Source organism: Olea europaea, unplaced genomic scaffold (genome assembly GCF_002742605.1).
Source record: "Olea europaea var. sylvestris unplaced genomic scaffold, O_europaea_v1 scaffold3334, whole genome shotgun sequence".
Taxonomy (NCBI): domain Eukaryota; kingdom Viridiplantae; phylum Streptophyta; class Magnoliopsida; order Lamiales; family Oleaceae; genus Olea; species Olea europaea.
This window is the reverse complement of record NW_019252302.1, coordinates 17,313-31,384: the sequence shown is the minus strand read 5'-3', so window position 1 is coordinate 31,384 and position 14,072 is coordinate 17,313. Positions and strand designations below refer to the sequence as shown.

Sequence of the window (14,072 nt, the reverse complement as noted above, 5' to 3'; positions counted from 1 at the left end):
CCTTTGCTATTTGTTTACACGTCTAGTAGTACAATAAATTGGCGTAATTGGAGTAATAGATTTGCCATTAATAATATACAATAATTTTATTCATAATCAGCGACGACATTAGTTATCCTACGTAGCATTTTATGTGGTAACTTATAATAATGCTATGCCACTACTCAATTATATAAATACATTAATCAAATGAATGTTGTGTTTACCCTAGCGATAGTTGGACTTAGGGCATTTAATTAACAGGCACGTTCCAAGAAACTGCAGCCTTCCCCTCCAGAAGACAAGCGATTAAAATATCTCTAGACATGAAATTTCATAGTACGTTCCGATTTCCCAATCCTTCTATATTTTGGTTTTGTTATGAAGGGTGCAGAAGTTTCAAACGCAAGTTGAAAACTTCCCGTAAAGAAAATCATTTTACATGAACAAATGAATTCCAGCGCAATACCGTAAAGAGTGTCCAACCAAAGTTACAACAAGCGCAGTTCAATCCTGAAGCTCTTCTAATCTTAATTGCAGAATCCTCGTACAGTATATAAGGTCGCTGCGGTTGTAGCTTATACAAAGAAAGATGCTAGTCTCCAACCCGAAGAACGAGCGAAGCTCCCTACCTTTCTCTGTTGCTTTAGGTATGCTCCTTTGTTTTTTGTTCTTTTGCAAAAAAAATGATCCGTCCCTTAACTTATTGGAATTTTCCATGCTGATCACTGAAATCGATTTTGTGAGACCAACCTAACGGTAAGGTTGATTTCGCTCATGGTATGCCTATGCGGAATAACGGTGGACCTTAAACCTGAGGGTTAAAATCTATTTTGTGTTGTTTGGTCATGTTTACATTAGTTGTCTACATGTCGTTTTTAGCAGATTCAACTATGGTGTTGTTCTCCATTAGTTTCTGTGGACAAAATCGATTACAGTGACTAATGAGGTAAATTATTATAAATTTTGACGACTCAGTATTCATACTTTAAAGTTTAGGGACCATTTGAGAGCAGGGACAGACAAATTTTTAATTCCTTTTTTTTTTCAAGGTGTATTTGGTAGTGTTTGGAGGAAATGTTGATTTATAAACAAATTTGACGGAAATTATTCCAATTTTAAACAGGTCTCATTTTTCCTGTCGTTGGAATTTCTTGGATATTTTGGAGAAGCAAGAAAATGAAAATCGCTAATCTAAGACGGAAGTTGTTCGTGGAAAATGGTGGACTGATTTTAGAAAGAATGCAATTAAGAAGGAAAAGTTGTACAGTTTTCACAGCAGAAGATCTCAGCAGGGCTACAGACAACTACAATGAAAGTAGAGTCTTCCATAGAGATACGAATGAACCAGTTTACAAAGGAACTTTACTTGAAGATGGAGTAAACAGACTGATCACCGTAAAGAAGTGTGAAAGAATTGATCCAATGCCGATTCAGGATTTCATTTGTAAATTGGTCAATTTTTCACGTATAGACCACATGAATGTGGTAAAACTGATTGGTTGTTGTTTAGAGACACCAGCTCCATTACTGGTTTATGAGTTCTATGCCGATATAACATTGTATGATTCTATTCATGATGAGTTTTCTTTTCTTCCCTGGGAACGTCGCCTTCAGATAGCCACTGAAACTGCAAAGTCCCTTTCATACTTGCATTCTGGTGGCAAAACACCAATTACTCATGGAGACATCAATAGCTCCAACATACTACTGGACCATGGTTACACGGTAAAAGTATCGTCCCCTTCATTCACAGGATTGCCGGGTACAGACGGCGAAAGGAGTGATGTGTATAATTTTGGTATTATACTAGCGGAGCTATTGACTGGAGATGAGGTGCTAAACTCTAACAGGCCAAGAGGAGAAGAATTTTTGGCTGAATATTTCATTTCTGCATTCAGAGGAGGTCGCATAGTTGAAATTCTTGAAGATCGTCTGCGGATGGGGGATAACATCGAGCAGCTGAACGAAGTTTCTGTGCTGACAGAGATGTGCTTAAGAGAACGATATGAGGAGAGGCCTACAATGATTCAAGTCGTAATGAAGCTTGAAATGTTATAAGTCTGGATCTCGAAGATTAAGCAAGGTTTAATCATGGCGAAAAATGCTTGGATGGTCGTGGAAAGGATCAGTATTCCAGCTCAAGATCAGAACTTTTTTTATTTTTCCCATAAAACTTTCCCAAGTATTTCAGTCGTCTTTCTTTTATTTTTCCCATAAAACAATGCCAGTTGGAAAAGACAATAATCATAGTATAACTGTTTCCATTTGAGCCAAGGTTTTAGATTTTTATTATGTATTGTGTTTTATTGTAGAAAACACGAAGTATGTGTAAAACAAATGAGGGCTAACAATGTAATTTGTACAGTATTTTGGAGTGTGTATAAATACTATTGTAAGCCCTAAATCAAAAAGAGGAGAATTATATATGAAATCTTGCAGAAAGAGAAATAGTTCTGTTACTTCCTCATTCACTCTTCATCTATATTTTCCCCATTTTCTGTTAGTAGTAATCTGTTGCCGTGATTTCCTTTGTTTCATATAGCAGAAAATGTATTGCACTAAGTATATATTCCCCCTGCTTTCACACGCATGAAATCGGCGCTGTAATACAAAAATTTGCAATCTCATATTGAATTTAATTGCAATCATGCTAAGGATCAAGAATCACATAATTATAAATTGATAAATCGAATTCATACCTGCGAAAGTCATTGTTGATGCGAATAATAGTTGTAATAGTTGTCAGATCTTCCTCTCCTTACTCCTAACAAAGTATAAGCCATCAATAAGGCAAGCTAATAAAACAATATAGAGAGGAGAGAGAATCTAGCCTTTAAATAGGAAATAATTGAGCCGTCTCATTATGATTAGAACTCTAATTAGAGTTTATTTTTTGTCCACATACTTAAAATTATCACATCATATTAATTATAATCCATAAGGTGTAGGCCCAATTAATAACTTAATAAATTTTAGCCCGATCACAAATATCATTATGAGTCATACATCTAACCCATAAAATTTACAATCGAATTTGAAGCCCATATTTGAAATTATTCCAACATTCTCCCACTTGAACAAACATTTGATTGCTATAACAAAACTTTTAACACTCGGGTTAGACTACATACGTGGCCAAAAAAGTATAGTTCCAATGATGACACCTTACGCAACATGATCTGGTCCAACAAGAATATTAACACCGATCATGGAAGTCGTTACACCAATTAAGCGATATAAGACCATTCCACAGCTACAAATGCCAACATCCTTATAGATATGAATCTCCATCCTCCAACCAATGTGATAGTATGTGATATGAACTTAGCACCAAATGTGATAAAAAATTGTGTTAATTCAAATCGGATCTCATAATGCTTCAGATCAAATGAAACCACATGTCTCCAAAAGAGACTCATCTTATGTTTTTATCTATCACATCTCGATATTACTATAATATCATAATAAAAGATATAAGTTAAATGCATGCTCAAAAATTCATGGATAGGGGAAAAATATCTTATTATCAGAATGGACTGTATCTGAAACATATGGGTTGTCTACATACCCCGCAAAGGAATCAAGCCCAAAATGTAGTTCTTTTACATAAATAACTCCCACTAACAAAAAACATCAAATGTTTCCATAATGTCCATATTGGCAACATGTGCCTTAAAGACATTTGGAGCGAGTCTCTTAGTCAAAGGATTTGCAATCATTGCCTCTGTATTAATATGCTATGTTTTCGTCGGCCCTTCCTTGACTCTGTCTCTAACTATCAAATATTTGATGTCAATATGCTTTGAACTACCAGAACTTATATTATTCTTTGAAAAGAATGCTTCTGTACTGTTATTACAGTATATGGTGATCGATCTTGAGATGGAATCAACAACCTTCGGGCTAAAGATAAAATTTCTTAACCAAATGGCTTGGACTGTAGCCCCATAACATGCTACAAATTCAGCTTGCATAGTAGAAGATGCCACTAGAGTCTGTTTAGCACTTTTCCAAAAAATAGCACCACCAGCTAATGTAAAAATATAACCTGGGGTTGATCATCTTGAAATCCAGGAAAATAAAAATCTGAATATTCTACCATCTCAAGATGATTTGAATGCTGGAATGTAAGCACATAACCTTCAGTTTTCTTCAAGTATGTCATAACTTTCTTAGTTGCTTTCCAATGCTCTTGTCTTGGATTTGATTGAAATCTACTAAGAACACTGATTGCATAGGCTATATCTGATCTGGTGGAAATTTGAGCATACATCAAACTCCCCACAGCACTAGCATATAGAATCATCAATGAAAGTTATGAAGTATTTGTTCTCACATATAATGGAAGGCAAATGTCCACTGATATCAATTTGTATCAAGTCCAAAATTCCATTACTCCTAGTTGAACCCTTCCTTGTAGACTTAGTTAGCTTTCCTCTTATACAATCCACACAGGTATCAAAATCAGAGAAGACTAAAAGAGGAAAGTATCTCAAGTTTTACTATTCTTTCCATTCTATTCTTAGAAATATGACACAGACGATTATCCCACAACATAGAGAATGATTCACGAATTGAAGCCCTTCTCTTTGATACATTGGTAATACATGAGAGTTCACAAAAAAGGAGCGAAAGACAATCTATATAAATCATCACATAAAATGCCATTCCCAATCAAACGAGAATCATAAAACAACTCAACCATTCCATTACCAAAGTTAAATGTAAAACCACAAGCATCAAGTTTCGATATAGAAATTAAATTTCATTTCATTTGCAGTACAAAAACTGTATTCTCCAAAACAAGAGAAAAACCAGACTCTAAGCTCAACTTGACTACTCTTATGAATTCAACCTTCACTTGAACTCCATTATCAATGCTCAAGCTCACTTCATTCTCACTTGGCCTCCGTTTGCTTGTGAACCCCTGCAAGGAATTCGCAATATGAATACTAGCTCTCGAGTCTAATTACCAAGAATTTAAAAACACATCTACTAAAGAAGACTCAAAACAAACTAAGGCAAAGAGAATACATAAAGAACTCTTCTTCTTTTCCAACCAAGTTTTAAACTTAAAACAGTCTTTCTGCTAGTAACTTTTCCTTTCACAGAGCTTGCACTGATCTTTTTTCTTCATAATTCTTTCATGACCGCTAAATTTTTTATTCTGCTGATTTCGGTGGGACTTATTACCCTTACGAAACTTAGACTTATTGTTATGTGAGGGCCTCTTGTGATGGCTGAAAAGCTAATTGCACAGTTTCAACAGTCTCACGGTGCATCCTATACTCTTTTTGGGTAGGCACTGCTCTAGGTCATTCAAATCCCATTTATCCCGCTGAGCATTATAAGCAACCTTAAACTAATTAAACTGCGTAAGAAGGCTATTTAAAACATGATAGACCAGGAAAGGCTCCGCAATGGGAATATTAAGAACCTTTAGCTTAGATAATATATTTATCATTTTCATGACATGCTCCCTAACACCACTTGTATCATCATATTTCATGCTCTTCAATTTATCCATTAGATCCCCAGTTTCGACTTTATCAGACTCAATAAATTTCTCTCCTATGACATCCATAAAGCCTTTAGCATTTTCATTATCGGGGATAGCATCGATAATGGGATCGGATATGAAGCGCTTAATAATTTTCAAACAAAGTTTATTAGCTATTTCCCATTTTTCATACTCGGCTACATATTCAACCGTGCTCTTATCTGTAAGTTTCTCAGGCTCTTTCTCCATTGCAAAATCTAAGCCCAAAAGACCAAGTGCTATCTCAACATCTCGTTTCCATCTCACATAATTATTCCCAGTTAAGGTTTCAATAGCAGATAATTGACTCAAAAGAGATGAGGCATTATAAACTGTGAAAACATAAAATATCATACTCAATAACGTCCAAACATAATGCATGCAATCAAATAGATGATAAAATATCCAACTAATTAACACGGGCTATTAATTAGATAATCCGTAATTAAATCAAAAGCATATGAATCTTATTATGGTAAGAGCCTAGATGCATCATCATAAAGTCACATTTGGGCTGACAATACAACATGCTGTAAGATACTCTTAAAACACATTATATAGTTAGTTAACAAAATCACATTGATTTTCGAAATTCTAACACCTTTGGGCAGAAGGAGATTTTTAGACAAAGGCAAACTCATTAACTGCCTCATGCCATTTTCCAAAAAATATTATATATAATAACAACTTTGGGCAATATATTATATGTAGTAAATCAAAATCGTTGCGCTATATAATATATATATATATATATATTTTTTTTGGTTGTAGAGAAAGTTGAATAAATGATAATGAGTGTGCCACTTTGACAGCTACCACCCAATTTTATTTCAAAATATTTCTCTTAGTGAGAAAATAAGGATCGTCTCAAAGCCCATGAAAAATTCAATTACAGAACAACAATAATGTGACAAATCATAATCGTCAATCGATGAAAGACAAAAATTTATATGTGATTGAGAGACGAACTGGGCAACGAAATTTCAATATATGTGAAAAATGAAATTTAAAATTTAAACGGACAAACAATATCAACATTTAAACGAATAAACATTTTGACACGAATATAGAAATCGTCAATTATTATTATTATTATTATTATTATTATTAAACGGGTCAATTTTAAATAAAATTTTAATTTGGGTCAAAATTGAAATTTTAGAGTCGAAACTTTAAAAATCAAATTTAAACCCCTTTCCAAATTTAAGTGTAATACTCCTTTCAAAAATTGCACTTTGACCCCGATTTTAAAATTAATCACAGGCTCTCTAATTATACCTATTACATAACAAGTCCTTCTCTTAATATTTTCAAAACAGGCCATTTTTCTCTAATTGCATGCAGGGGCCCATAAGTATGTTATTTACAGCACAGTCCCCGTCTTCATCACCTAAAAACCCGATACCACAAGCCGCCAAGCAGCAATAGCAATCTACCAAGTAGATAAATCATCAATAAAGAAAGAAAAGAAAAACTCAACAACACAAATCTTTACGTGTCGATTAGTACCAATAAAAGGTCAGAACTCCAAAATCCCATAAAAAAAATTTCAAATATATAGGTCTGCATTCTAGTTTCACACAAAGAATTAAGTACAAAATCACTAGAAACTAAAAGACCCACAAGAGCATGAGAATTGCATGCATATGTGAAATTAGAATTTTCGTGAATCTTCTCATACAATATTCATTGAGCAGTTTGTATACATTTGTATATATGTATACAATATAGTGAGAGAAAGTTAGATAGAGAGAGCATTAATTGATGCAGTTTTCCAAAAGAGAAGTGTAGAGAGAGAAACAGACGTGTATGTGTGTCATTGCGTTACCATGTGGAAGTAAGGTTAGTAAAAACTTAGTAATTATTCTATCAAAATTCGAGAAAGAATATTAGTTTTATGCAAGATTATGATCTTAGCATTAGGCTCCGATACCAATTGTTGAATTTAACTACAGTTATGCTTAGGATCAAGAGTCATATAATTATAAATTGATAAATCGAATTCATACCTACGAAAGCCATTGATGATGCTAATAATATTTGTAATAACTGCCAGATTTTTCCCTCCTTACTCCTCACGAAGTATTATCCATCAATGGAGCAAGCTAATAAAACAATATAGAGATGAGCATAGTCTTTATATAGGAAATAATTGAGCCATCCCATTACGACTAGAACTCTAATTAGGGTTTATTTCCTGCCCACATATTTAAAATTACCACATCATATTAATTACAACCCATAATGTGTAAAATGCCCAATTGATCACTTAATAAATTCTGGCAAATTACAAATATCATTATAAGCCATACATTTAACCTGTAAAATTTACAATCGAATGTGAAGCCCATATTTGAAATTATTCCAACATCTCAGCCAGCATATATTTGGTATCAGAGCGTTCCATGTTTTATTCATTCATTTGCTGCTAAGATATGGCAACAAGGGTTTTAAAAATGAGGGCTTTTGTGGAAAAGAAGATGGCAAACTCAAGTATAAGTTAGAGTAGTGTTCAATTTCCAATATTTACCATAGAGAACAAGCATCAAGATGAATTTTTTGTTCGAGTCTCTTGATCTATGGGAGATTATATAATTAGGATATAAAATCCCTAAATCTATGGCAGCTTTACGTAAAGATCAAAAGATTGAGTTGACGAATAAAAAGAGCAAAGATGCAGGAACTCTGGGGATGATTCAAAGAGGAGTCTCAGAAAATATTTTCCCAAGAATGATGTGAGCAAAAAATCCAAGAAAGCATAGCAGACACTTCGAGAAAAATTTCAAGGGGATAAAAGGGTAAGAACAATCAAACTTCAAATTCTTAGAAGAGATTTTGAAAATATGAGAATGAAATAAAATGAAAGTATGATAGATTATTCAACTAGATTTAAGGAATTTATCAATCAAATGAAATATATGGTGAAAAGATAACATATCAAAGAACAGTTGAGAAATTGTTGATAAGTTTACCTTACAAATTTGATTCTATGGTGGCTGTTATAGAAGAAATTAAAGATCTTTCTAAATTGGGAGTTCAATAATTGTTTAGTACCAATGAGATTGACAAAAGATTGACATAGATTACGACTTTGACGACCGAATATTACTATACCATAATTTCATAGATAATTGATTGTAAATTATTGTAATCATAGCTTACTATACTTAGAGCCCTAGCTGTATATATGTAATCATCTCTATTTAATGGAAGGATCCCAAAAAAAGGGGGATCATTCAGCGAAATTATTAACATGGTATCAGAGCTTACTCTTGAATTCATCGTTGAATCTTCAAGAATTTTCGATTCTACCTCTTCCTTTTGGAGTAGTTGTCATTTGTTACTTTGATTTCTTTTTCCATTGTGAGTTCTTGTCAACGGCTTCATTAACTGGTTGGGAATGCAACCTCTATGCATAATTTGGGGACTGGGGGAATTGGGTAAATGGAGTGAAGAAACTCTTGTATGTCGTCGATAAGTGACTATGCAAGTGGGAAACTAGTGATATCACGTCACTGTTGAGTTAAATTGTCGGGGTCTATAGGAAGGATCGACGTATCACATCTCTGTAGGGTTGTATTGGATGTGTAGGCTGGGCTCCTCTGATCTTGTGTTTATTATCATGTAGGGTAGTTATTAGGCTCCTTTCGATTTGTTTTAGGCTCCTTTCGATTTGCTCAATCTTGTGTTTATTATCAATCTCTGATCTTGTTCGTAACAAGTAATAAAGTGGAAAATTGAGTTCGAATGTCATCCCACAGAGATTGAGCAAGCTAATCTTATCTAACTTGGCCTTTACCGAAACCGAATTTTCAAACGAGATTTATGGTAACTCAAATTAACGTTAACCTAATATGCAACTATGTATGAGTCAAACGAACTAGAATGTAAAATGGATGTTTGAATACAAATTTGATGTAATCAATGAATATGAAGTGTATTAAGATCACGAGTCTCCAAGCAATGCTCACTTTTAACCTTAATTTCACGAATTGATAACACGTTGAATTTTTGAAGAGTTAATGCTCCTAAATCTATCCAACAATCTCTCTCAAATAAAGTTGAACCAATTCTCATATATTACCAACCTATATCTCTATGACTGGTACAAATATACAAGAATGCATGTGGTTCTGTGAGTACTTGAAGGTTCACGCAAGGCATAACGGTATATCTCTATCCTCTTTTGGACTCTATGATGATTTATACCTTGTCAAACTCATTCATCTTCTCTCAAATGCATGAAATATGTCACCACACTCACACAATTACATGCACATAATTATGAAAGCAATTAATTGTATATAAATCATTCAAAATTCAAGAACGTGCTTTGATTTCAAAATTGCAAAACTAGAAATTTAAAAGTTACATCATAAGGTTTATTGATCTCCTAGAACATGAAAACCTAGCCTAGCATGGAGAAATTAACAAAATACACAAGAACTTTAAAAAACAACATTACCGATGTTAGAATCAGCGTGTAATCCTGTTGATATTCACATTTCTCATTGTTATTGTGGTGCAAAATCTCCTCCAATATGTGTTTTTCTTTCCCAAGGCGTTCTTCTCCAGATATGATGGCTTTTAGGTTTTCATATCACGTCCCAATTAGGTTTCCATAAGAATTTGCACGCAAAACGAAACTGTAGAGTCATGCCTAGAAATTAACCATGCGACCGCATGGTTCACTGAGATCGCTCAGGTTGAGTTGCAGCCTAACTGTTTGACTTCATTTCCTCATTTTATTCTTCCAATTCTTCAATTCTCTAATCAATGTCCTCAAGTCTTTCACATCTTTGTCAGTATCTCCGGTTCAAGTTTTGGCTTTTTACATTGTCGTCCTTGAACTTTCATTCTTTTTCATCATAGTCCTTTTTCTGCAATTTCCTTCTTCTAATGTCCTATATTATCACCGAATTAGTACTTAGCTTGTTTGCATTCTCGATTCGTTCTTCAAGGTCATCTTTTAAATTATCTGCATGTTGGTCCCCGAGCTTCTGTTTTCTTTCGTTTTAGCCATTTTTCATGTCTTTTCTCGTGAATTCTATTTCATTCATCAATGTAACCTGCAAAATAAAATTTCACAGCATTAAGCCATATTCAACCATTGTTATCAACAATATGTCATGTTTTGTGGATCAAATAAGTATGTATGAACGCACTTATCGAAACCCCCAAACTTGAACTATTATTTGTCCTCAAACAAAATAGTGATTTAACTCTACACAAAATATGGCTTGACAACTTGCAGTGTCTCAGGATTGGAATTCATTAACTAAAGCATGAAACAATTTCAAAAGTGCAAAAATAAAATCAACCTTTACCTGTACGATGCAAAACTTAATGTGTATGTGAACTCATATCAACATATCAAGATAATGATTAGTTTATTCCCAACCCATTGTGGTCAAATAGATTATTTCCTCACTCAAGAGATGCAGACTCCCAAACTTGTTCTTTTCACTCAATCATCTCGGGGTGTGTTCTAAAATTAGAAGTTTAAATAACTGCAGCCCTTTCCCTCTCTTAGCTTGGATAAGTCTCACTATTACAAGCTCACATGTCAACAAGTAGAGGCTCTCCTATTTTGATTGCTTCAACTTTTAAGACTAAACTAAGCTGCTTACCTCTCATCAAAGGTGCAGTTTCTTCAACCAAAATGTCCAAGGTTTTCCTTCATGTTATTGTGTCTATTATTCAATTTTTTTATTTGCCATCTTCTCATTTGCCTTCTATATAACCCCTGTAGCGAGCTTTAGGCCGATAACTCCCAAACTAGTTAACTTTACGTTATCAGGTTTTAAACCCTTACATGCTTAATTACTTGAGTTATAAATGCTCGATTAGATGACTTTTTATTAACTTCTTCTCTTCTTGCTTTCTATATGACCTCTGTAGCGAGTTTTAGGCTGATGACTCTCAAACCAATTGGCTTTAGATCAACAGGTTTTAAAGTACCTTTACAGGTTTATTAGCTCGAGTCATAAAGGTTGTGAGAGAAGTGTTATTTTTATAAAATTAGTTTCATGCTCCTTTTTGTTTTTCTAGACATTCAATATTTAAAACCAACCCCTAACTTAAGAATTTCACATAATCTTCATCTCATTGGTCTAAACAAGTTACACAGTAAAATTCATGCATGAAACTCCTGCTTATCTCAAGTTTCCTTGTAATGGTTCAACTATCTCCAAACTACTCTAAAATAGTTTATGGGTTAATGCAATAGAGGGTTTTAAGTTGTCTCCTAACTTGTTTACGATCCCAATCACTAAGCAAAATGTAGAGCATGAGTACGTACACAAAGAATGTCAAGTATCACATCAACAAGTACAAGTTAATCATATTCTACACCATATCCACAGTACCTAAAGCATACCTATTCTAATATTCACATCACAGCCGGCAAGGTTGTCAAGCCCACATAAGCACACAAAAATATAAAAAAAATGAATAAAACATAGTATTTTTTTAAACACTCGACAAGCACGCAATGCAGTAATTAAACAAATTATTGATGAATATATAAAACTGACAAAAAGTAGATGTTAAAATTATGCCACCTCCTTCAAAACTTATACAATACATTGTCCTCAATGTAAAAATAAGCAGAAGCTTAAAAGGCATAATTTGAGGACAATATCAAAATGTAAGTAGACAAGTGGGTTAGTCGATACTGTCCTGATCAGTATGGAGGTGGTAGTGGAAAGCTAGGACTTGTAGTGCAATTTCCTGGTGGCGGAGGTAGTTGTGCTAGAATCTGCCTCATTAACTCAGACTGCTGGGTTTCCTCGGCCTGGATATTTCGAATCTAGGTCTCCAAACTACTTAGCCGATCCCATGTCTCATTTGTTCTCAACTGTATGATGTCCACTCGGCCTACGCACATACCCAACTCCCCATTCATGGTGTCTACTTGTCTTCCTGCTGCTAGGGACTCTCTGCTAGCGTTGGATGCAAAGTTTCATGCGATTCACATGTCCTCCCGCACGTGCTTGATGTTTGTACTCAACCCTAAAAGCTTGCTGGAGTCTCTGAATATCTCAGCTAGAGCCAATCATCGTAGCAAACATCAGCCTCAATAGCTGTGCATCGACATCTATAGATGGTGGAGAGGCCTGTGGCATCTCTACATCTTCAGCCTTTTATCCTTGGGCTGTTTGCGGGGCTCATTATTCTTCTTTTCTCAGTACTTTTCCCTCGCTCTGTCCTGAGCCTCCAATGTCGTGTGTCTGATAAATGTGTTGAGTTTTTTAGGTACTTTCTAGGATGGAATGATGACACCTGTAGCCCTGTAAATCCTGCTGATCAAGCTCGGGAATATCAATGAACACCGTCTGTCACCCCACGTTCTGATTGTATGTATCTGATTCTAAATGTACATGGCCATATCAATTTTGTTCTCCCAAACTTGATGATATATAAACCCGCCTTAGATCAGTAAATGTCGTCATGTGTGTGGTGCACTCGATATTGTGGCATATAAATAGCCATAGAATGGATATAGATGGGGTGAGCTCAATCTGGTGCCATTTAGCAGCTTGCAGGAGCCATGCATTTTCACACCCTAATGGTACCTTGACCACCTCATGCCAATTAAAATTGCCTGGATGGGGGCCATGTTGTTCTAGCTCAGCTTGTAGTAGTCATGGATGACCTCAGGTGAGAACATAATCCATTTTCCTCTCACCCATGTTTGATACAAATATTTGAACCATAGAGTATGTATTTCATTATTGAAATTCGCATAAAACTCCTTGACTAAGCCTTCATAGACTCGGTGTGGTCACTCTACTACTTCTTCCCATCCACAAATCTGGACCAAAGTAACTAGCTCAAACCCAGGAAAATCATCCAACTTAACAAGCCTCTTTGGACCCATGACCGACCTAGGACTTTCACCGTTGGGTATTGTCAAGAAAAGTTGAAATTTTACCAGAGCAACCTCCAGGCATATGAAAGTATTCATACTATTTGAGCACTTATCCAAATTTCAAGTCAATCAGCTTTTGTTTGGGTTGTCAAATTGCAAGGTAAAGTGGGCAACATGAGATGCCATGACTTAGCCATTTTTGTGCTTAGCTTTGTTCAATTTAGGTGATAAGTGTTTTCCACTCAATTTCCACAAGCATTTGTCACAACACACAATTCAAATCCAATATCAATTACCTCAAGTGCAAAATTCATAAAAACACATATAACATTTCACTTAGGCAATTCATCAAACACATAGAGAGCATAGTGAGTTTTCCCTAACTTTGGGTAATGCATAAGTGATAATTTCAAGCCCATTATTCACAATCCATTCATAAGCCAACACACCACAACATACAATGCTCCTACTCTATCAAATATCCAAGAAAATCAATTTTTCCTACTTGCTAAATTGATAAAATTGGGTTTAGAAGATTTATCTTGCAACGTTGATATTGGAGGGCAAATGAAATGCAATCAATGTCAACCTATGAGGATGGATTCTTGAGGATTGAATCCGGGTTGTGTGTTTTGAATTGAGATTGTGTGTGTTTTGAATGTGGGTGTATGAGTGTTG

The 14,072-nt window shown here is 34.9% G+C and overlaps 1 protein-coding gene across 1 annotated transcript; it reads left to right on the top strand.

Annotated features, from left to right (window-relative positions):
- Positions 1-226: 226 nt before the first annotated feature.
- Positions 227-2,447, top strand: LOC111385895 (wall-associated receptor kinase 3-like). The gene is made up of 2 exons (XM_023010318.1): positions 227-629; positions 1,106-2,447. The coding sequence occupies exons 1-2, from the start codon at positions 572-574 to the stop codon at positions 2,038-2,040; spliced, it is 993 nt and encodes a 330-aa protein (XP_022866086.1). The 5' UTR covers positions 227-571; the 3' UTR covers positions 2,041-2,447.
- The last annotated feature ends 11,625 nt before the right edge of the window (positions 2,448-14,072 follow it).